General features: G+C 32.7%; 3 protein-coding genes and 1 long non-coding RNA gene across 12 annotated transcripts in view; 2 read left to right on the top strand and 2 right to left on the bottom strand.

Annotated features, from left to right (window-relative positions):
* On the top strand, positions 101-1,909 carry LOC104719134. The gene is made up of 3 exons (XM_010436988.2): positions 101-743; positions 1,364-1,435; positions 1,661-1,909. Exons 1-3 carry the CDS (start codon positions 171-173, stop codon positions 1,661-1,663), a joined length of 648 nt encoding a protein of 215 aa, XP_010435290.1. The 5' UTR covers positions 101-170; the 3' UTR covers positions 1,664-1,909.
* On the bottom strand, positions 1,748-5,408 carry LOC104719135 ((Z)-gamma-bisabolene synthase 1). 3 transcript variants are annotated; one of them, XM_010436989.2, is made up of 8 exons: positions 5,224-5,408; positions 4,774-5,050; positions 3,736-4,114; positions 3,413-3,634; positions 3,167-3,305; positions 2,775-3,023; positions 2,433-2,696; positions 1,748-2,092 (listed from the first exon to the last, which is right to left on the bottom strand). In XM_010436989.2, the coding sequence occupies exons 1-8, from the start codon at positions 5,320-5,322 to the stop codon at positions 2,018-2,020; spliced, it is 1,704 nt and encodes a 567-aa protein (XP_010435291.1). In that variant the 5' UTR covers positions 5,323-5,408; the 3' UTR covers positions 1,748-2,017. The 3 variants fall into 3 exon arrangements, with proteins under 3 accessions (XP_010435291.1, XP_010435293.1, XP_010435292.1); XM_010436991.2 differs by having other exon boundaries at positions 2,433-2,645; XM_010436990.2 differs by having other exon boundaries at positions 1,748-2,696.
* LOC104719132 lies at positions 10,251-19,811 on the bottom strand. Of its 7 annotated transcripts, none has more exons than XR_756518.1 (12): positions 19,709-19,811; positions 19,518-19,599; positions 19,226-19,285; positions 17,411-17,475; positions 14,332-14,428; positions 13,898-14,236; positions 11,749-13,809; positions 11,568-11,657; positions 11,387-11,494; positions 11,055-11,308; positions 10,819-10,972; positions 10,251-10,554 (listed from the first exon to the last, which is right to left on the bottom strand). It is a non-coding gene; the product is annotated as an uncharacterized LOC104719132 (long non-coding RNA). The 7 variants fall into 7 exon arrangements; XR_756520.2 differs by having other exon boundaries at positions 11,749-11,889; positions 11,974-13,809; positions 19,518-19,804; XR_756519.2 differs by having other exon boundaries at positions 11,749-12,606; positions 12,714-13,809; positions 19,518-19,804.
* Positions 22,774-24,726, top strand: part of LOC104719130 (cytochrome P450 71A20) — a gene marked incomplete in the record, with an annotated part of 2,598 nt that continues 645 nt past the window's right edge. Inside the window, 3 exon segments of the mRNA XM_010436986.2 lie at positions 22,774-23,290; positions 23,707-24,207; positions 24,304-24,585. Coding sequence (XP_010435288.1) covers positions 22,907-23,290; positions 23,707-24,207; positions 24,304-24,585 — 1,167 coding nt within the window.

The following is a 24,726-nucleotide window of genomic DNA, read 5'->3' as shown; positions in this document are numbered from 1 at the left end:
CTCATCTCATACAACGGTTCTCACCGCTCCTCCACGTATAAAGAACATTTATAAGAGTGTAAAAAGTATTGTGCTCTATAAAAATCAAATTTCTCACGAAAAAACCCCATAATTTCTAAAATCAACATTTATACCCTCCCAAAACCCATCTTCTTCGTTTTGAAACGATAATGGCGTCGTCGAAGCATCAAGACTATGGCATCCCTTACACACCTCTTCCTTCATCACAACCTTCTCAAACCGTGATCCTTCTAACTCCTTATCTCCGTCACCGCCGTCCTTCATTCCTCCGTAACCTCCGTTGCTCTCTCCTCTTCGCCGCCGCAATCCTCCTCCTCTCCGCCGCCGTTTACTTCCTCTACCCTTCAGATCCAGACATCACTGTCTCTCGAATCAATCTAAACCACATAAGCGTCCTCGATTCGCATAAAATCGCCTTAGACCTCTCTTTCTCCCTCACGATCAAAGTCCGGAACCGCGACTTCTTCTCTCTCGATTACGATTCGCTCGTCGTTTCGATTGGGTATAGAGGGAGAGAGTTGGGTGTCGTGAAGTCTAAAGGTGGACACCTTCGTGCTCGTGATAGCTCTTATATTGATGCCACGCTTGAGCTTGATGGTCTTGAGGTTGTTCATGATGTGATTTATTTGATTGGTGATTTGGCTAAAGGTGTTGTTCCTTTTGATACGGTTGCTCAGGTTAAAGGTGATCTTGGTGTACTCTTGTTTCAAATCCCTATTCAGGTATAGGCTCTATTTCTTCTATAGCTGAGTTTAGGGTTCTTGATACTTTGCTTTAGTCAGATTTTGATTGGAAAGGTTTTAGTTTTGAGTTTAGTTTATACTAAGGGTTTTAATGGTGATTGGATCAATGGTTCTAGTCTTATTATCTTTAGGTTTTAAAGTTGTATTGGTTGTTTCATTACTTGTGAATGATGGAAAGGTTTGATTGGTTAGAGTTTTGTAGACCGGTATTGTAGTTTCTTTCAGCTTCTGGAACATGTTTGCCCTGTTGTGTTCTATACCTTGGTAGGAGATATGTGTTTTGGTTGTGCTCTCTAAATGATATTTGAATCATTAGCCTTTATAATGTTTGCCATTGTTATTTGGGAAATGGAGGAGAAAGAGTGACATTATTGTTGTCTGGATGACTAGCATTATATTACAACTTCCTGACTCCACAACCTGTACTTAGTTGAAAGTAAACAATATTAAGAGTTTCTAATTATGTATTTTTTTTTTTTTTTTTTTTTGTGAAAAACTTATTTTGATATTTGTATGGCATGAACTTTGGTTATTCTGTGCTGTTGTAGTTTCCTTGTTATAATTTAAAAGCTGATGATTAAAGTTGTTTCTTTCGACAGGGTAAAGTGTCGTGTGAGGTGTATGTTAATGTTAACAACCAGAAAATTTCACACCAAGATTGTCATAGTAAGGTAACCATGATTCTTTTCTTCCTCATGCAATCTTGTTGGAATTGTATAAATTCTGTGTTTTGGCTACAATGTGATTTCTATAAGACTATCCTTAGTTGGTGAACAGGATCAAGTAATTGAAAACATAGTTTTTTTTTTCATCTCCTAACCCCAGAGATTAAAGTCATGAGATTGCTGTGAAAGCTAATCACAAGTTTCCACATTGGTTGGTTTTAACATGTGCAGTGATACAGTTTCCTGAACTGGATACAAGCTGAAGAGACCAGAGATACATATGTTAAGATGTTTTTGGTTTCTGGAGGAATGATTTGTAAGATTTTGTATATAGTCTTAATGTTAAAACTGACAGATAAAGAGAGAGAGACAGAGAACTATTTACTTTCTGTAAATTACTTTCTAATTAGTTCGTCAAATGAGTACAAGTGTTTACTTTTTGTAGACATGAATAAACCAACTCAATTAACGTTTTATGCACCTAATAAGAATAACCTACGGTTATGCTGTCGTTTGGTTTTGTTGCTTCTTCTTTAGATGTACGTAATTTTGTTGCCCGCTCATGCCTTCACCTTGTTTTGCTCGTCTTCATTTGCATATGGTGGGATTGTGACATCTTCGATCGGCTTTGTCATTGGTATCAGTGCATCGGAAACTAACAATCTGCAAGATAGTGTTGAATCAGAGGGTTAAAGACTCACAAAGAACTTGGTGCATGTTCACCAATATTTTAAACTCTTTTGATCTTGTATTGAACGTTTTCAGCTCCGTTTGACTGCTACTCCACTGGATGTTGTAAATGTTAATACAATATTCGGTGAAGAATTAAAATAATGAACAAATTTGATATAAAATAGTCTATTGTTGTCATAACTTCTTTATTGTAATACATCTCTAAGATGATGTTATCCGACAGTAACCAACATGAAAAACCATCTTCTTAAATCATAAGACATGTAATTTAAAGTCTTCAAAGACGTATTGGATCTATGAGCAGAGTTACCATATACTCCTTGAGTTTTCCGTCTCTACAATTGTATATATCATCGGACTTGGTGTAGAGGAGTTCCAATAAACGTCCAAAATTGTGTGCTTGCTTGAGAACTCGACGTGGCATGTCGGATGTCTTAAGTAGTTCCTCATTTATGGTCTTATTGATGTCCCAGATCATTCTTTGACAATCTAGAATAGCCTCTTCCTTGGTAACTAAACATTCCTTCATATAATAGTTGATCGCATTCGCAGCAAAACCATTACTCATGTCGTTCTGACAATACCATTTACCTAAGTTATAGGAAAAACAAAACCAACTCAATGGAAACAAGCAAAAATCATTACTTCTCACCTCAAAATCAGTCATATCGTCCATTAGACGACCTTTAGCAGCTAGAGATTTGATTAGTCTTGGTCTCGCTCTTACCCACGCATAAGCTTCCTTCCCAACAGTCTCTCCCATTCCAACAAAAGAATACATTAACGTTGCATATGTGGTAAGTGCTATTCCACCAACCTCTACATGTTCTTCAAAGCTAGGCACCTGAATTCCTCGTGCCCATTTGACAAGATCAAGATTTGCTCTCACAAGTGTCTTGAGCTATTTAAAAAAAAAAATTAAACGATATATATAAGTATCTATTTTTATTCTCAAAGATATGCATAAATATATTTTTACAAGCTATATATATTTATATAATGTATGTTGTTATCAACACTGATGTATTTGTTTATATTGATCACCTCATCTAACATTTCTCTCAAGTGGTAGGAACTTCCTTTAGATCTCACTCCTGTTTCGATATCATCGAAAACATCCAACATAAGTTTGAAGACAATTCGTGATATACCTTCTAGTGTGTCAACGCCATCAGGACTCCATCTACACATAATACCGGCAAACGCTGTACATATATATATTGGATAAAATACTGATGGCATTCAAAAAGTAGTATAACTTATATATATAGGTACAAAGTTCGCTTATACCTTTCCACACAATCTACGAGTCTTGTAAGCTCAGGAATAGAGAAATAATGATCGCAAGCATCATCTAAAATTGTAAGAAGGTAGTTGAACTTAGCGGCAATTACCCTCCCATCTGAAAATTGTGGTTCGTAATACATCATCAATCCTGCGAGCCACGCCTCCACGATCCTCTCTCTAAATTGACTTGGCCACTTAGAAGTAAGGTCTAGCTCCATCCACCATCTTCAAATTAAATCAAAACAAACAAAAAACCAAAAAGAAACTAATTAATGAAGTTGGAGTTGTCAAATTTCACAAGAATGACCATTGTACTTTTTTCCTACTTGATAAAGGTTTTTAGTTCTTTAATGTAATGCAGTTGCAATGACTTGAAACTGAGTTTGGCTAATTTAAGTAACATCTTGTCGTGATCTTCTTCTTGTTCGTAAAACGAAATGTATTCCCTTGCAATTACTGCTTCCATGTTCCACCGCTGAGGTAAATAAAGTGTGTTCCTTATAAGCCTTAGGAAATGACGCCGACATGCCCCACCTGCCAATAAAGACTTTAAGTGGCTCGATGTGAACCTCAATGCCTCCTCCAATATATAATCTGTTGTTGTTCCCAAGTGAGCGGCTTCATACAAGCTCAATATACCTTTGGCATCTCCCTTAAGAGACTGCTCAAACTTTCCATCATCCCCTGTAAATCTTTTGAATATATCTACATATATACAGACGAGGAAGAGATGATGCACCACAAAACAAACAACTATTAATATATATGGTAAGACTTCGTTACAAAACTTAATATAATACATCATACAGTTTGTAGCAGCATCCACTATACAAGAACTAGTTTCTATTTATAAACTCTTCTCTTTCTAGATTCTCTTATATACCAAAACAAAAGCTAAGATTTTACTATCACGTCCAATTAAACTGGTGTTTAATGTTTGCTTGAATGAACTTGCTAATAACAAAATCTAACCTTTCAATATATATAAAAAGAAAAAAAAACGTTCCCTATTTTTTTGTTTCTTGATTTAATAAAGTGATGTTCGATACATATGTATATGTTTAGTTTTCTTTTATTTTTATCAAACGGAGAGAAACCCGTCGGTAATTAAGAAGGACGGGAAACAAAAAAACACTTGAACATGTATGTTCTTTAGTGAATATCTATTGAAAATTGAAATGGTTTTGTAGTTCGTTACAAAAGAAAGAAAACTAACGGCATTCAGATTAAATTTGTAGCTATCGACAAGAATAGGTGTTTTGAATAATGTCGTAAGTTATGTTTTTAAGTTGCCTATAGATTTTACATTGTTAGGTTATTTGCAGTTTGGCACATGCATGAATTTAAAAAAAAAATTGGCTTACCGGATGACACATTGTATCCGTATGTTCTAAAAACGTGGAACATGATGGAGATTGTAGACAAGTCCTTTTCATCACCAGTTATATCATCTATTCTTCGAAAAACATGTTCGAGTATATCGTTGATCTCATTATGAAAATGAAATGCAAGACCAAGGCTAAGAAGCAATTGGATCAACAGCACTTTCCTCATTGATGTCTCATCTTCACCTTGCGAAGATAGGATCTCCCTAACTTCAGGCTTGAGCGTGTCAATCTCTCTTGTAAGAACATCTAGTTCCTATTAGTATATACATAGTCAAAGATCTTTTTCAAGTAAATTGTATCGTCATAACGTAGTATTTTTATTTTCCCGACAAACTTTTATATATATAAAAGAAAAACATAAGAGTCTTTATATATTTTTCATGTCAATATACTCTAGTGAATATAAAATTAGTAGACATGTCTCACCGAATCATCAATGGGAACAGAGAGGAAGTAATCAGTCCACTGAGAGTGAGACAACTTTGTGAACGCAAGACTTTCATAATCGAACGTCTGGTCTTCCATGCTTAGTTCTTGAGATGATAGACCGAGAGTGGGAGAGTTAGAGAGTTGGAGGCCGGGAGATATGTGGGGAAAAGCTAAAATATATATAGTAATGAAATAATGCTTTAAAAATATTATATAAGCCTCACCTGATTGACATATAAATAAGTGGCTAACAGATGTATAGTAAAAAAAATATGGTGGAATCCTAGCTATAATAATGCATAGTACTTTATCATTGACAGAATGATTTTGTATAATACTTTATAATTGACAGAATGATTTTTTTTATACAGTTTATAATTTTCTGACAACATATATCATTCCATTTTATATCGACATGAAATAATGTACACCTCGCAAAATACTAGGATCCGAATCCAATCTGAAAAATCGGATCCCAAAACCTTACCCAAAATTTTAAAATACTTCAATGGATTCCAAATCTCTAAATCCCAAAATCCGAACTCAAATCTGATCCAAACCAAAATTCAAATGAGTACCTTAAATTGTTACAAATATTAAGTTTTCACGAATTAGTTCCTAAAAACATCTATACTAATATTTTTGCAGCAGTTTTTGCTCAAAAATACTTTTTGGAAAGTTTTTGCATTTAATGCATTGACTTTAATATTAGTTACCAAAAATTTCAAATTAATTATAAGTAATGTTTTAAAAAATAAAGAAATTTTTCTACCTCTCTCAAACATAAATATATGATTCCTTATAATTTTTGTTTGAATTTATATTTAAATTATCTAGAATTATTCTATACTACAAGTTAATTGTGATTTTTTCCTGCATATGATGTAATACAAATTTTTAAAAACAGATATATATTACTCAATTTACAAGAAATGCACAACCATTTTAAGAATTTTAAGTATTATAAATATTTAAACTTTATAAGAAGCGTCAATCTTATAAAATGTAAATGATTACAATCTTAATAAATAACATAGCAACTCAAGCTAATATTTATAATACAAAACAATAAATATAAAAAAATTAACATGATATAGTGCGAGTTAAAATATCTCTGGACGAAGTTATATAGCGGGACGGGTTTGTCGATATTTATATAGATTTAAAATATCATTAATTTGGTGTTACACGGATAAAACATCATTTCATTATTTTGTTAACACTAACATATCAAAGAATAGACATATCTAATTAAATTGATTAAATAAATATTATGTAAAAACAAATTATATTATGGTATTATATGGTTTATACTTTAAATCATAAAATTAAAAATTATTATACAATTATAACATATTTAACCAACACATAAAATTTATAATTTAAATATGTTAGTTATAAATAATTTGCATTGCAGTGTACCGCGGGTCCTAATCTAGTTTGTAGTACATTCGTGACAATTTGGCCACAAAATAATTACCAAAAGTAGCACGTGAAAACTTTTGTCACCAGTTAGCCACAAAAACATTTTGTAGCTATCTAGACACGACAATATTCGTAACTAAATCGTAACTTAGACTAACCACTAAAATTTTTTGTGACAAATTTAATCATTATAATAAATTAAAATCATAGAATAATTAAGTTTTTTAAATTTAATCATCATTTCATAACTTATAACTGTAAACCATAAATCATTAGTAAATATATTGAATAAAGGAAAGAAAATTAGATAATAAAAACATTAAAGATACAACAACAAATACTAAGCTTCTCGCGAAAAAAAAAAAAAAAATACTAGCTAGCTTCTCATTGGTTGTTCTACAAAGATGAGCATCACTATCTAGTTAATCATCCACCGTTGATAACACTAAATCTAACGGATACAAAACCTTTTTTTGTTTTTGTTTCGTTGTAAAAGCAAATTATTTGTTCTTCTTCGTTCTTCTGTTATGCCCATTTTTCTTCTTCTCCTCTTTCTCTTTCTTTTTGTCTATTTGTCTAATCCTTTCTTTGTTTCATTTTTTTCCAGATCTTGCTGTTCTAGCCTCCGCGACTGCTTTTTTGAGCCGCCGTTCATCACCACCACAAAGTGAGAAGCCCAACCTTGGAGAAGTTCAATGGTGACGTGACAGAGTCTGATTGCTTTGCAGCCACCAACATTTTAGAAAGGAAGAGCAAGAAAGTTTCAGATTCTAGATCCGTATCCAAACCCGAAATACCTGATCCAAATCCGATCCAAACCCAAAAAATCTAGAAATACCCAAACAAGTCCTATACCTTTAAACCCAAAAATCCAAAATATATGATCCTAACCCGAACAGGTAATAGGACGCTCAAGCCTACGAATGGGTTCCAAATCTCTAAATCCAAAAATTCAAACCCGATCCAACACGAAATCCGAACGGGTATCCAAATATACCCACATTATTAATATATAATAATAATATATTAGTAATATTTATTATTTTAATTATGTAATTGTCCAAAATATTAAGATTTTTAGATATTTTTAAGAATTTAAACTATTTTTTTTAGTAAATTTGGGTAAACAATACTCTAAAATTATAGAGAAATTGGGTATTTTTAAATAATTTAAACTAAATTGGATACTAAATTTTTGAGTTTTGTGAACTTTGGATAATCCGAATCCGAACCCGAAATACCTGATTTGAACATTATCCGAACGCGAAGACTATAAATACCCTAACGGATCCTATACCTATATACCCGAAAATCCAAAAAACTGAAATATCCAATCTGAACCCGAACGCGATTTGAAACTATGTGAATGAGTTTACTATATTGATCTTAAAGATTATGTTGCGATACAAACAATAACCCACATCGAAAGATTATAAAATAAGTAGAATGAGGCCCTTTGGAAATGAGCCCAATAAGAAATCCGTGAGGGCTGGACCACTTGGACTCAAAGCGGAAAATATCATACTAATAGGGGAGTTGGCTTGGGTTTAGAAAGCCCAACAATTGGTAGCAAAGCCTAGGTCAAAAAGTAGACCTAGGGGAATCAGTGTGGGCTCTGTGTTCGGTATAGAAGGAAAGATGACATGATTAAGGGTGCCTCAAGAATACTTCAGGAATAAAGGGGTATCGGATCCTAGGTACATTGGTTTCGCTGAAGGGGAGGCCAAAGTATCTTGGTACATGGTTTGAGGGAGGGTTTGTTCGGATACAAACAATTTTCCACATCAGAAGATTAGAAAAGAAGTGTCTAATATATAAGTCAAGACCAACTCTAATTAGATAGAGGTATTTTGGGAATGAGTCCAATAAGAAATCCATGAGGGTTGGACCACTTGGGCCCAAAGCGGACAATACCATACTAATAAAGGAGTTGGTTTGGGCTTGGAAAGCCCAACAATTAGTATCAGAGCCTAAGTCGAAAAATGGACCTAGGGGAATGGGTGTGGGCTATGTGTTTGGTGTGGGAGAATCTCTCAAAAATATGACATGATTAAGGTGTCTCAAGAATATTTCAGGAATAAAGGGATACCGGATCCTAGGTACCTAGGTTTCGCTGAAGAGAAGGCTAAAGTATCGTGGTACATAGTTTGAAGGGAAGTTTGTTGGAATGCAAACAATGTCTCACATCGGAAGATTAGAAAATAAGTTTCTAATATATTAGACAAGAACAACTCTAATTAGAAAGAGACCTTTGGAAAATAAACCCAATAAAAAATATGTGAGGGCTGGATTACTTGAACCCAAAACAGACTAATTGGAATGCCTAACCGATTAATTCCGAGCATGATTAAGGTGAAGGAAGACATTGGTATTTTAATTATAGTTAACCAACGAAACTACAAGCATGTCCAAAAAGAAGGAGTAGCATGCAGATAAGGTCAAATCAGGAAAAGATGTTACAAAGCCAAATCATTCTCGGATGTTGATACCAAAGCAAACCAAGGAATGATAAAAACAAAAAACCAATAGACACTGTTAAACCCGTGAAATGTGATACGATAACATGAAAAGAATATCCTTTTCTAAACAACTTATTTTGTTGTTGCTCCATTATTCTATCTCGTTGGATAACAAAGGTTACTTAAACGAAATCAAACGAACAATACAGTTCAGGTTAACTTCTTATACAAGAACCCCTAAAACTCGTCATACTATGCATATATTAATTAGGAGTCAATGTGTTGCACATAAAAACTAGGAGTCCATGTTAGGTCGGTTTGCTAACTTCTTATATGATTCATCGTATCTCGTTTTTCTTCATCTTCTAGAAACGCCCTAAAATTTATCTAAGAATTTATTTCTTATCTTACTTAATTCAATCATTTATAAGTTATACTATAGGAAAAAGAGTTTTCTTAGCATCGAAAAAACGCTATTGTACGATATTAGAGCAGTGTAGAAAGTAAGATAAGAAATAAATTCTTACTCTAAACATACCCTAAACACAAAAATACATATACTAAAAAGGTGAATTATGTCATTATTGATAGTTATATATGTCTCATTATTACCTTATTAAATATGAAAATTTTAAAACATAATTTTTTTTAATTGAAGAAAAACATCAAATTAAACGTTAATTAATCCATTATATCAATTTGTTTTGTGTAAATAATTAAATTTGTGTATTTATGCACATCTAAATTTATACGTTAGTTTTGTGGTTACTAGAGATATTTAAATTTTAAACGTGGAGAGATTATTAGACTGAAAACATAATATTCATTGATATGCATATATTAGAAAATACTCATTCAAGTTTTAAGTGCTCATAAAACGAGAAATTCAAATGCAGTAAACAAGATAAAACATTGTTTTAGAATTTTCAACACACTATTTACTTAGAAGTCTCAGAAAAACACAATCCTGTCATTAGGCCAAGCCATTGTTGTGCCTATTGCATCAGTAATGAATTTCACTTCTGACTTTGGTCTCTACACTTTTGCATTATCAATCTTTGAAACATCAACCAAGACCTTGGAAGCATTGGGACCTAAGGGTTTGAAATGTACTAGATCAGTAGAACACACTCGGCCCTCTACAACAATTTCACCAGAGTTTTTGCAATTCAAAAGGGTGCACTTCTTGACTCAATTAATGGTATCAAAGTTAGTACTTGTACATTGCCACATCATCAATATGCAATAGACATAGTAATCAGAAATTCATCACCACAACATCAAAACAAAATTGATACACATCATATCAACATCAAAACTTACCCGAGGTGATCTTTTCACTGAAGACTAGCCTGCATTCTGATTGATGACTTCTATCTTATCCATTGGCCATGCGATTTGTACCTCGAGTGCATCAACCATCAAAAGTGTTTCTTCTGTTGGCCTATACAGATAAACAACCTCCTTCAGGATACAATCAATCTTTATAACGACAACATTTGGACCCAGAGAGATGTTCTTGAGCATTTTTTTCCGATTTATGGAACACAAAACACCCTCAGCAACAACTTCACTATGGAGATTACAATCATAAACTTTGCATCTTTTAAGTGACTCATCTGATCTGTCCACTAAGATTGACTCATATATAGTAACATCAAATACTTTGCTGGGTGAGAATAAATTAACCAAAGTCTTTAAAGATTACCTTGGAATCAAAAGTATTTGGACTTATTGGGTCATTGAAACAGACCTTCCCTGACAACGACATCTTCTCCTAAAAACCATTCAAGCAGCTAACATCTAACTCCTTGACTAACATCACTTGCTTCAGTTTGAGCTCCCATATTAGAACAGGTTTACTGACAAGAAGATACATATATTATTGTTAAATGAGTTTTTTATAATGTCCTCTGAGACATATAAATGAGCTAGCAGACGAACCTTTCCAGCTATAAAATTTTGATAACATTTTTCAGTTCTTTAATCTGACTAATCAAATCGGCTTGTGACGCTTCCAGCTTTTGCACATGTGTGTCTCTAGACTGGAGGAATGCTAATTTGGTAGCAGTAATCCCTCTACTCAAATCTCTAACTCTGCCAGGTCTGTCTTTCCCTAACATTTGACTAAAAACATCTTCTATTATGTTATCATTGGCTGTGGAGTCCATTTGACTATCGATTGACTGTATTTGTTCCTGAGACATGCACAAATATATATTCTTGCGACTAGATAATAGATATGAAAACTTTTAAGTGATTAGATAACTTCATACAATAGTCTTAGCAAATTTCGGCTTCACTGGTCTTCCATCTTTGTGAGTGTGTCCTGCTAGCCATATCTTACTTCCAGTCACCGTACTACGGTTTGAACTCTTTTTTTTCTACAAGTAGTAGTTATATAAGTTATCTGGTTTCTTGTATAAATGGAAAATACAGTACAATACAGATAATTACCAAATCTGGTGCCAGGCGAAATATCTCTCTGCGGCTAGTTGTGTGTGGAATCTGAGCTCTTCTCAAGTTCTTATATCTCTCACTTCTCACCTACAAAATGAACAAACAACCACACATCAACGTGTTTAATCTGTAAATATATGTATCGGAGATAAAATAACTAAAAGAAAAGATGGAACACCTTAAGCTCCACTTGCTCTTCACCCAATTGTTCCACTCAGTAATAGATTAAAAGTTGCGCGTGACTTCGTGCTCTCCACAAACAACCCATCTTCTTGAAACCAACATCTTTTTGCCACTATTCTTGCAAATTAAACCTCCCCTATAAGAGACAATATGTTATATGACATTCATAATTTTTAATGTCGAGTAGTAAATAAAATCTTATACATGAATTTCTTCCCACATTGCATCTTTTCTCTGCTCATCAAGTTTTCTCCAATCAGGGAGTGTTACTGAAACATGTTCCCTCACAAGAGGACCAAGAAACGCTGAAAGTGTCATTGATCAAGATCTTGCTTGTTCACCCAGAGATGTAAATTCTACCTCAACCTTGGCTAGAGGTTCTTTAGCGACCTTGCGCATCTTCGTGTGTCCCCTTTTTCTTTTGGTGGTAGAGGTCGACTACTCGAGTTGTACTTCTTCAGTTCTCGGGTGTGAACCTCCTCCTTCAGTAGGCTTGTAAGATTGTTCACCTTTTGCGTCTTCTGGACCAAGTGGTACATCAACTTCATTCTTCTCTTTCTTAGAATCTCCTTCAACTCCATCATTTGGTTCTCAGATTCTCCATCAACTCCATTATTTGGTTTGTCAGATTCTTCATCATCTCCATCATTTTACTTATCTCAGCAATCTCACCAGTTTGAATTTTATTTGCTGCCATGTTCCCGACAATGTTATCAAACCATCCTTTATGCTTGTACGGATGTCCATGCCTTAATCGTTTCCTATTGCCCAAATACACATACTTGCTAATATGCTTCAACCACCTACCTTGTGTGTCCTTTCCACGAACGATACAAGTTTATTTCCCCTTAACCTTACACCCAACCAATGTTCATAAGGCTGGATAGTCATTGATACTCTACAATAACAAAGCTCTAAGTGTAAACTTTTCTTTGATAAAAGAGTCAAAAACTTCAATACCTTTGGTCCATAAATCACTTAAATCCTCTATCAACAGTAATAGATATACATCAATGTTGTTACTTGGTGCAGTTGGACCAGGGATCAACATAGTCAACATGATGTTCTTGGCCTTCACACAGATGGTAGCAGTCATGTTGTAGTTAACTAACAAAACTAGCCATGTACTGTAATTTGTGTTTGCAAAGAGAAAGGGTTCACTCCATCTGTAGAAAGACCAAGTCGGAGGTTTTTAGGGTAAGCAGAAAATTCTGGCCAATTAATATTCACTTGTTCCAAGGTCATGGAGTCCACAAGATGTCGCATTAAATCATCTTCACTACTATTGCTGAAATGCCAACTCAAATCCTCAGCCATTTGTTTTGATCTAAATATACTCTTCAATCTATCCTTGATTGGAAAATACCTAACCACTTTCCCTGGAATCCCCTTCATTTCCTTACCATAGTGTTTATCCATTTTCCATCTTGAAGCACTACATCTTGGGCAACTTTCTATCTGATCATACTGCTTTCAATAAAGTATGCAATCGTTCTTGCATGCGTGAATGACATCGTAACTAAACCCAAAGATCTTCAAGAATTTTTCATTTCGGCAGTGGACTTTGGAAGCACATTATCTTCTGGTAACATGTCTTTAACACTAGTCACTCTTCACTTTGATGTGGTATATAGCATTGTTATCGCAGAAACCTTGTTGTACTTGTGACATGATGAGTATAGTGGAGTTTTGGCATCTTCTAACTTCTCCCTAAACTCAGAATCTTCTGGAATTTGACACTCCTCATTTGCCTTTTCATAATTTAATTCTCACTCAAAAAATCTGTTCTCATCAAGTCATAAGCCTCTTCCTCTGAAATTGGAACATCAGCAGCCGTTTTTTGTCCCCCCTTTCCCCATGCTTACTCCAAAATGGATTCCTCTTGTATTTCTCATCTATACCCCTGATCACTAGATGATCTAATACGGTCTGTATCAGCTGATGGCAAACAATTCTACAATTGACGCAGGGAAAAAACATCATTGTACGATTACCCAACCTACTTGCAGCTCCAAATACAAATTTTCTTGCTTCCATCTCATATTCAAGGTTATTCCTGTATAAGGTAATTAAATTACGCAATTTAGAATCACATTATAAATGAATCCATGCATGAAAATAACATATAAGAATCAGACACATACCTTGGAAGCCAAACCCATGCCTTGTCCATTTTACACCAATACTACCCAAGCTCCAACACCAATTATACGTACAATTGTGATAAAAACTTTAATGATCAGATATTCACATAAACCACATCAACAACAAAGTGACAAACAAAAAAACTAGAAATAATATCTTACACAAATAAAATCAAGGTACGACCGAACAAGAGTTTGAATCTAGTTTCTACAAACATAACACGAGATGGAGTATCATTACAACAGCTTCAAGTACAAATCAGATAATATCGATTAAACTCAGACAAACATCACTTAGTATCAAATATTACCTTCGACTGAAGATTAACTGCAATCTTCCTGCAACCGTGAGAAACAACAAACGATTCAGATCTATCTAACATGAATTATAGTAAATCATTGCAAATTAACGAACACCCAAACATATATTTTACCTTATGAGTCACTTTTGACCTCACCAGTTTGATTTGGATCAACAATCTGACGATTGAGATCTATTGGGATTGCGACTAACAGAGAATGAGAATGAGACTGAGAGAGAGAAGAATGAAATGACAGATCAGAGAAACAAATTGGATATGAATTGAAACACTATGTTACTTTAAGAAACTCAACTATAGCAAAACCAAAAATCCTCTATTAAATAATGCTATTAAAACCATCATTTCTTGTAGTGTTATAATTCAAGCTCACAATTTCTAACATGCACATCCTCTATATATTTTTGCTTACGTGTCAAGTCAACAAATTTTCTCAGTTTTTTTTTAAACATTCAAATATCTTTATTTCCAAACACTTTAATATTTTTACTAAACAATAATTGCCAAATATATGTGCATATTTACCAAGCTTACTAAAATTAAGTATTTCAATTTTTTAAATAATAAAGCTTATATATAAATGTAATTTAAATTAAATGCGTTATTTTCAATTGGAAAATTAAACAATATTATAAACATATCTAGAATGCATTTCAACACCTAATAATTATTTCATTCATTATAAAATTATACTATATAATCAACGCTTATACTACTATATTAGTATAATATAAATCATCAAAATATAATTATAGGCTTACTTTTAGATGAAAGGTTGTGTTATTGCATGGTAAGCATTATTTTTATTTACAAATTTATTAATGCACCTACAAATTTTGAGAAAAATTGTAGTCAAGTTAAGAAAATACTCCTTACACTAGATTATAACCCGCAGTACACTGCGGAGTAAGTTTTTATTTTTATTTTTTTGTTAATGTACTATTTTAATACTAATTTTGCTAATATACTGTTTTGTTAATTTTAGTGATTTAATATATAAATTGTGGTATACCGCACAATAATTTTTCTTTACTACAATCTTAATTAAATCCGTTTGATTCGACATATTTTATATTTGTGTTGTTAAAACATTAAAATGAGGATTTAACCCGTATTGAAATATCATATTAGTGATAGTTTATTTTTTAGTATTATTAATTCAATCATGTAATGTCATATAACCCATCATGTAATATAACTCGTTTGTGTAATTTTGAAAATTTAATATGTTTAAATATTTATAATTTTAAACTTTTTATTAAGTTTAGATTTATTAGTTATAAATTATAAACTTCTTAAAATTTTATAATTTACTATATATGTATGTTGAACACACACTTTTTCTATTAATTGAGTAATATATGTTTGTTTAAAAAAATTCAAATCACAATATATGCAGGAAAAATATACCTTTTTATTAATTTTATGCATTATATGATAATTCACTACATTTAAATTTTAAAATCAAAAAGAGATGATAGGAAAATAGTTTTTTTTCATTTGGAATAAACTTTCTAAATATCTTTATTAATTATAAAACATTATATATATATATAGATATTTAAAATATTTTAATTGTGTTTGGTTATAAAGATAGTAGTGAAAGTTAGCTAAACTTGTTTGGATATGAATATTAGCATTAAATAGCATTAAATGTAAAAATTTCCAAAAAATATTTCTGAGCAAAAACTGCTACAAAAATATTACTCTCTCTGTCTCACATAGATTGATATTTTAGAGAATGTTTATTGTCTCTAAAAGATTGATTTTCTAGATTAAAAAACAAAAATTATCTTTTTATTTATCTTTTATTCCAAGTGGCATAATATTTAGTGGGCTATGTTTTCTCTTTTTACCATAAAATAATTATAATTTAGTTTAAAAATAAAAAGTTTAACTTTTTCTTAATAGAGGGAGTAGTATAGATTGAGAGAATGAGAGTGCCTACTTTAATATCAATATTTTAGCAAAAAATAGTATATTAGTGCGTTTCAAACCAATGTTTATAGCCATATATAGTAATGTCACATCAATTAAGATTTACATGATCAAGCTAAAATATGTACATTTTTAATGCATTATCATTAGATAGCAAAATAATAGATTTAAGTATATTATTTTGTTTGGTTGTGAGTGTTGTGAGTTGTGACTTCCACTTCCAATATACTATTCCAATTTAAAATGGATTATTGTGAAAAACAAAGCTATGTATGTGGTAGGATTTACATCACAATCAACTGTTGTAAGATATATTATATTCAATATTTTTTAAAAACATTACAGCAGAAAATATATGTTGTGGCTCAAATTATATGAATAAAGCCTCCAAGTTATGTAAATATAAATCATATCAAGCAAAAAAATTACAACTTGATAAGGGATTTGGATGAGCAGCTGTGTGTAACTTTGTTAGGATTTGATCCTAAAGCATAGTAAAACGTATATGACATATTTAAAGAATAGATATATGTGATAAATATTGAAACCGAGAGTTTATTAAAAACTAACTGATTGTTAAAAGTGCCCAAAGGTTACCATATCATTTCAAAACTGTGACCTTATATATCCTAATCGCAAATATATGTTAATTCACTTTCGAAGGTTCATCGTTGGATTTTCGAGATATTTTCATGATATCTATCATCTATCAATCTTATCCGGTTATTGTTCGTTTTCTTCAATTATGTAACGAGTGAGAGTTTCTTGGCAAAAAAAAATATCTTACTTGTTTGTTGTAGTTCGACGTTATGAATTGATGATTTACAGATTTATAAAATTAATTCTTCATAATTATCTAATTTGTTCTTATAGTGCTATATATAATTAAATACATATATATCAAAGGTAATCTAATCAAAAGAGTTATATTTATTTCATGAAAAGAATTAGATGAGCAATGCTTCCTTTATCCAATTAGAAATCGATGTTATGTACAATTGTAAAGTTAACAAAATCAATTGTACTGCTTCTTTACCATCATCATTTCGAACTATGGTAGTTTGCTAATGTCAAAATCCATTCTGAATATGCATGCCAATAGCATACACCTCTTCACCCCAAGATTAACACTAATCTTAACATTAACGGGATTATTACACAAATGCCATTTATTTGGTTTGATATTTTATTTCTGCCATTTCCGTGCCTGGTTTTTGAATTTGCCATTATGGCAGACAAAAAAAGATGAACCTACCCTTCAGGTTATGTCACGCTCCCTTTCTTTCTTGAGTAAGAGCTATTGCGTGTAACGTTCAAATCCTACAAATAGAGACCACCAAATCATAAATTTCCTTTAACACAAGACCAACCTTTGTTTATTAAATTCATTTTAAAAGTATGTGGGTTGGAAAGTTTGATAATCAGGTTACAAAACAAGCTAATAAGAACAAATCCACTATACACAACAACAAACACAAAACATAAGATGCTATACTAAACCCTAACAACCATTACCGAGGGGAACCCAAACCAAAGATGAAAAGAACATACCGACTATAACACAAAAACCAGATAAACATGGGCTAAAAGGGGGATACTAAACCCTAAAAACTAGCTACCGATCTAAACCCAAAGACCCGTGTAACATTCACGAACCGGAATCCCGGTTTGGGATGTATATCGATCGATGTAGATGTTGCATCGGTCGATGCAAGGAAGGTTTGTCGCGAAACGAGTTAAGCTAAACGTTGCGTTTTGGGTTAGAAAAAACCGTTGAGTCGTGTTTAAAAGGGGTTTTTGTCGTCGTGTGGTCGAGTTTAGCCGTTTTTGAGAGAAATAAAAGAGAGGAAGCTGTTCTTGAGGTTTTTGGGAGATTTGTGGATGTTCATGGGGAGATCTGTAGCTTAGATTGTTGTAGAAGCATGCTAGGAGTGTAGATCCGTTGGTTTAGAGTCAGAATCTTCTTTGGCAAAGGTGAGTGCAGGACCATGACTTATCTTAGCTTGAGATTTCTCTGATTTTCGTGTTTATGTGTTATGTGGTTGATTCCTTGGCTTGTTAGAACGTTATTGTGTCACTTGGGGCTTTGTGAGGCTTCTTTGTGCTTTTGGATCTTGTTTTGGTGGTTTAAGAACAAAGATCCGGCGAAGAGATTCGGGGAAGATCGATGCAATGCGAGGACGGCGCGATTTGACCTAAGAGCATCGGTTGATGCCATGTGGAGGTGTCAATTGATGCAATTAGGGATTTTGTGAAATGTCGAGCATGCATTGGTCGATGCAGTGTTGGTGTTGGTCGATGCATGTGTGCCTTGCATCGGTTGATGCAGGCAGGCATCGGTCGATGCAACCCTAGTTGGTGTCAGTCGATGCATGGGTTTGTGTCGGTCGATGCAGTTGTCCTGGTTTGTTTTTTGATGGTTAAAGTTATCCCGATTGCTTGTGTGTATAGCCCTGTATATGGGATGATTGCCTCAGTGAGTGTTTATAAAATACTCACGCATCTCATATGTGTTTTGGTGCAGGTAAAGGCAAAGTGTGATCGTGGAATCAAGACAATGAAGAGGAGGATGTTTTAGTGGCTCGTTGATGTGTTGTCTTCCTTCTGTTAGATTGCTAGAGTTGAGTTAGTAGAACATTGCTAGGTTGTTGGTTTCATGTTTTAGGACTTGGTTGAATTATTTCTACTATTAGTTTATTATTTATTGGTTATTGATTATTGGCATTTTTTGGTTATTTTCGCTGTTTGTTTTGATTGTGGTTAGGTGGCTTGTGGGTATGAGACCACTAGTTAATAATATATTAAAAAAAATTGGGACGGGTTGTTTCAGCCCGTCTCTAGGAGGTTGAAAGGTAGGCAAAAAAGTAGGGTCCAGTTTTTTTGACTAAAATTCTGAAAGAAAAAAATTTCAAAAAAACCATAACTTTTTTTAGTGTGTAAAAGGTAGTTTGAGACGGGAATCATGTATCATAAAAACACTAAGGGACGTAAACGGTGAAACCTAATCAGAGAACAACAAAATTGGCATACCTAGGGGGTAATAGATTGTACAATGGGTAATTGTACTTACCATGGATTATTACTTTCGTCCATGCTTAGCTCTTGCTTATGATCAACCTCTTCAATTTCCCTGCATTAATAAAGAAACATCTTTATTCCATAAGTAATTACACCGAATAAGTGAAGAGAGAATTCAATCAACAAACAGACGAGGAAAAGTTTTTTTCGAGCTAAACCCTAACATCAATCAATGCCCCCACTATAATTCTCCATTTTGTTTTGAAAATCAGATAAGGTTCCACTAGACTAGTCTTGCAAAATCTGAAAAAGCAATCAATTTAAGACAAATTAAATTTTAATACCTCGAGATGACTGCTTAGGGACAGACCCGGAGGGGAAGTGGTGATGGAGGTGTTAGGGACGATCTTCAGAGCTTGCGTCCATCTAATTTAGGGTTCGATTAGATCCCCAAAACAGAATAATAGAGGAGGAGATTAGATTTTATTATTTAAAAAAAAAAAAATAGGCCAGGAATGGGAGAAAAAAAAACTACAATTTTTTTTTGGCAAATTAAGAGTTTTATGGGCATGGCACTTTCGTTTTTTTTATGGGCTGAGAATGGGAAATGAACAAGGGATTTTGAAAATCCCTCATCCGACAAATGCCATTGTAAAAAGTCCTTATCCAGTAATTAACTCTAATATTTTTTTTTTGGTAAGGACTCTAATATTAACATTACCATTTAAGTTCCCAGTGAAGAATAAACCCAACTTGGCTGAGTATTAAAAATAATACAACTTTAAGATTAACATTAGTCTTTTTTTTTGTCAAACAACATTAGTGTGAATTGATATATCAACTTGGTTTTCAGGTATCTTTAGCCATGATATAAGTCTTATTTATTGTCTTTTTGGTGTTTTTAGAGTCTTTTTGAGTCTTTGTAGGTTTAGATACGTTGGACTTATTTATAGATTTTGGAGCATTTTGGAGCATCGGGAAAAACAGCGCTGAGGAATCCAACTCGGAAAGCAAAATTGGTGTGGTGCATCGATTGATGCAGGATCGATACAGTCCCTGCATCGAGTGACACTTTATTCTGACGGCAATTGAATTTCCCATATTTTTTAAGTTCAGAATATTTCCAAATTCGGTCTAGAAATACTTTTTAGTTGTAGTTAAGGCCCAAGACATATTTTACACTATATATAGGATTTTAGGTCATTATTTAGATCTATGTTTTATTTTTGCAAATTCTGAGATATTTTTAGAGAGCTTTTGGAAAAAAAATTCAAGACTCCTTCAGAGAGATTCAGAACTCATTTTCTTCTTCTTTTAATTTCTTAATGTTATCTATTTTATTCATGATTTGTGTGTTTCATTGGCCATGTCTGAGTAGATTTGTTTGTTAGGTTTAGAGTTTCTAATTAGGGATTTCATGGATTGTTAGATTGATTTATTAATTGGATTTATTATCTTTCTTGTTCTTCACTATAGGTTCTTCTTAAAGTTAGATATTTGATTAGTCATCTGTATTTAGATCTTAGAATTATTGATTGATATGAGAATATAATTTATTTTCCTGATAAAACCTTTGATGAAAAAAATTACTCTTTACAAATAGATTTGATTTACTAATTTTGTGAACAAACTAAACTTGTTTTTAAAGCTGGTTTTTAACTTGGATTTTGTAAAGAGATTTGGATTTTCCGGTTTTAAACTTGGATAATATTTGCAGTGAGAACTGATTTATTTTATAACTGTGTTTAGAGTTCACGAACGATGCTTAATTATTGAATTATGTTTGCTTAATTAATTGATCTAATTTTCTATTATTTTCTGACAATTTTTCTAGGCCTATTTTTTATTTTTTTATTTCACCTTGCAATTTTAATATATTTGTTTAGCATAATTAAAAAATTATTAAATTTATTGTATGAATTTAGAGTTTTTGTGGATTTGATTTCTAAATAGTGCAGTTATTTTTTTTATCTGAGAAAGTAACTCTGAGCTAAATTTAAATATATAAAAAAAACATGTGCATCGCGATTCAATATAAAAATGGATGTATGGGAGATGTGATTGATTGTTCCTGCCTCCACTTCCATTTCTACCTAATGTTTGAAATTTTCAATATTTTAAATTTAAATTAATATGATAGATTAGAAGGAGATCAAAGGCCGACAAAAAAAAAAAAAAGGAAGGAGATCAAAGACACCTTTAAATTATTGCTGTGAATAAAATATTTTATTTCATACTTTACAAGTTCCAAAAGTAAATCGTTTGGCATCAGACAACTTTATTTACAAAATGATAAAGACACAAGAATAATTGTTTAACTTTGTTTCCTGAAATGACAATATGATCATAGGTGGAAAGTATTCCGTATTTCCTGAAATGACAATATACAATAAAACTTTTTCTGAAATGCCATTAACATTATGATTAATTTTTAATTTTTTGTTTTAATTTATTGATAAATTATTTGTTATTAATTTATAAAGAGATTATTTTTTTTTCTCTTTTTCAGCAACATAGATAAATTTTATCAACTTTATAGTATATTAGAATTTGATATAAAAATTAGCTTTTTGTTGTTATGATAAGATGTGTCAAACAACGTGGATCAAAAATATTAATTTAAATAATTATAAGTTAGAATTCAATTCGCGTGGGATAATTGTGTATTAATATTTACACAGTTTTAAAAAATATTAAATCTTGCCACTAGATATGAGGAAAATTTTAATATATACATCAAAATTTAATGCATTTAAATTACAAAAAATACTTTACTTTTCTTTTGGGTAAGCATTTGTTTTCATTACATTTAAGAAGAGAACAAATAGAGAGAGAAGAGGATTCTGAAAATCCAATGTATAAAAACAACATAGAAACAAAGATAGATAAGTTTAATGGACAATAAATTTTTGAGTGTTTGGGCCAAAAACTAGAAAACATTTTGGTACATGTGAAATCAAGGATTATGGACACTTCTTCCATGAACGATTCAATGGATGAGGAGATGACCATTTTCATAAGAAAAAACAAAGTGGCGCTGATGAAGGGGCCAAAGCTCTCATTCTTGCCGGCATGAGAAAATCTACACAAGATAGCCCTTTGGCAAGGGTAAAGTTGCTCTAATGCTTGAGGTTGTTTGCTAGAATTGCCAAGAAATAAGAACTGGACTTGGACAAGTCATAGCCGTAACAAAACTCTGACAACTTGAAATCGGGATCCACATATCATAAAACTTAAAAAAAAAAAAAGTACATAAATCAAAGTCTTAAAGATACTTTTACGAGGATTCTCAGAAGATAAAAGCTATCATAGTAGCAACAGCAAATTACTTCTCAAATGGATTCCATAGAGTAAGATACTATATTATCTTACTAAAAACAAAGCTTCTCAAATGGAATTTGTCTATAATATCAAAATCCTAACTAACATATACGACGGCAGTATAAAGTAATTAAAAAAGCTTCTTATCAGGGAGATTAATGGCGATCATCGAATTAATATGGTTGGTGATTGTCACGAGTATACACGAAAGTTATCTCAAATTTCTCTTAGTATTTTATAATTAAATAGCACCTCCAACGCATATATGGTTAATAACACACGTTAGGACGACCAAGGGGATGGAGCACCATTGAGGGCCGTTCATACAGATACTAAAATTAAAACGCTGAGATCATAGCCTCTATAAAGTACAAAGTAAAAAAGTACACTTGCACGAGAGAATCAACTAGAAATGGAAATGATATTACTAACTTTTTGCTTAGCCACTCTCTTGGTACTTCTCCTAAATTCCATTCTCAAACAAAACGCCACAAACAACGTTAACCTACCACCGTCTCCATGGCGGCTTCCGGTGATCGGGAACCTCCACCAGCTCAGCCTCAATACTCACCGCTCTCTCCGTTCTCTGAGTCTCCGATATGGACCACTCATGCTCCTTCATTTCGGCCGGACACCAGTCCTCATAGTCTCCTCTGCCGACGCTGCTCATGACGTCCTTAAGACGCACGATCTTATTTGTGCTAATCGTCCAAAAACTAAAGTGATCGATCAAATTCTTAGAGGTGGCAAAGATGTGGCTTTTGCCCCTTACGGAGAATATTGGAGACAAATGAAGGTACTTTTAAAGAACAACTGGTTTTATCTTCTTTCTTAACGTAAAACTTTACCTAGAAGAATCCATAACTATTGTTACTTCGACAAAAAATGCGCAGAACTAATTTATCTTCAAATGTTGACACAAAAAATAAAAATATTTTCAAACATAGCCTCCAAAATTGGACATTGATCATTTCAAATCTAATTCACTATAAGATAAAGATATAGTTGTTCTTCTTCTGTATTGTTTTATACAAGAAAGAAAGAAAAAAAATTAGCTGTTTCATTTTAAGTAATGTATAAATTTTTTAGTTCAGAAATTATTAATTAAATAAAAGTTATTGTGTTTTTAGTATTATTTTTGATCTTTATATGTTATGGGGGTACTTTATGAGATGTATTTTTAATGATCTAAAATATATTTGTTGGATACAGAGTATTTGCATCCAGAATCTACTCAGCAACAAAATGGTTCGGTCATATGAGAAGATAAGAGAAGACGAGATAAAACTAATGATTAAAAAGCTGGAAAAAGCTAGTTCTTCTTCTTCTCTATCACCGGTAAATATAAGCCAACTCTTTATGACTTTGACAAACGACATAATATGTAGAGCTGCCTTGGGAAGAAAATACAGCAGCAAGGAAGATGGAATTGATGTTGAGAACATAGTGAGGGCATTTTCCGCACTCACGGGTGAATTTCCTATAGGGGAATACATTCCTAGTTTGTCATGGATCGACAGATTCCGCGGTATTGATCATAAAATGGAGGAAGTAGATAAAAGATTTGATGATTTTTTGGAAAGAGTTGTAAAAGAACATGAAGATGCAGATAAAGAGACCACATCCGACTTGGTTGATAAGTTACTGACGATCCAAAGCGATAAGACAGGACAATTCAAGCTTGAAAAAGATGCCTTAAAACTTATCATATGGGTAATTAGACCAGACATCGAGTTTACAAATCATATTAAAAAAAAATATGTCTTATATTTTGTTTGATATGTTAACTTTTACATTCTTTTGTATCAGGATATGTTTTTAGCAGGAACGGCAACAACTTTGTCATTTCTTGAATGGACAATGACAGAGCTTATGAGACATCCAAAGGCCATGAATAAACTTCAAGAAGAGGTTCGTTCAACTTCACCACAAGATTTATTTGTAACGGAGAAAGAAGCTGAGAAGATGAATTATTTGCAAGCTGTTATTAAGGAGGCTTTACGGTTGCGTCCACCCGCTCCACTGTTGGTTCCACGAGTATTTAGTGAAGATGTCAAGTTAAAGGGATATAATATTCCTGCAGGCACACAGGTGAAATTTTTAATAACATAATTCATACTCATATATTTACAATTTACAAGAACATATTAACTTATGTTTAGTCATTTTGTATCAATAATTTTTATTTGGGATGAATAATAACAAAAATATTACTGGGAAATGCAGGTTATA

The sequence above is a fragment of the Camelina sativa genome, chromosome 10, assembly GCF_000633955.1.
Source record: "Camelina sativa cultivar DH55 chromosome 10, Cs, whole genome shotgun sequence".
Lineage (NCBI taxonomy): Eukaryota > Viridiplantae > Streptophyta > Magnoliopsida > Brassicales > Brassicaceae > Camelina > Camelina sativa.
Note: the sequence above shows the minus strand (reverse complement) of the source record. Positions and strands in the feature narration are given on the sequence as shown.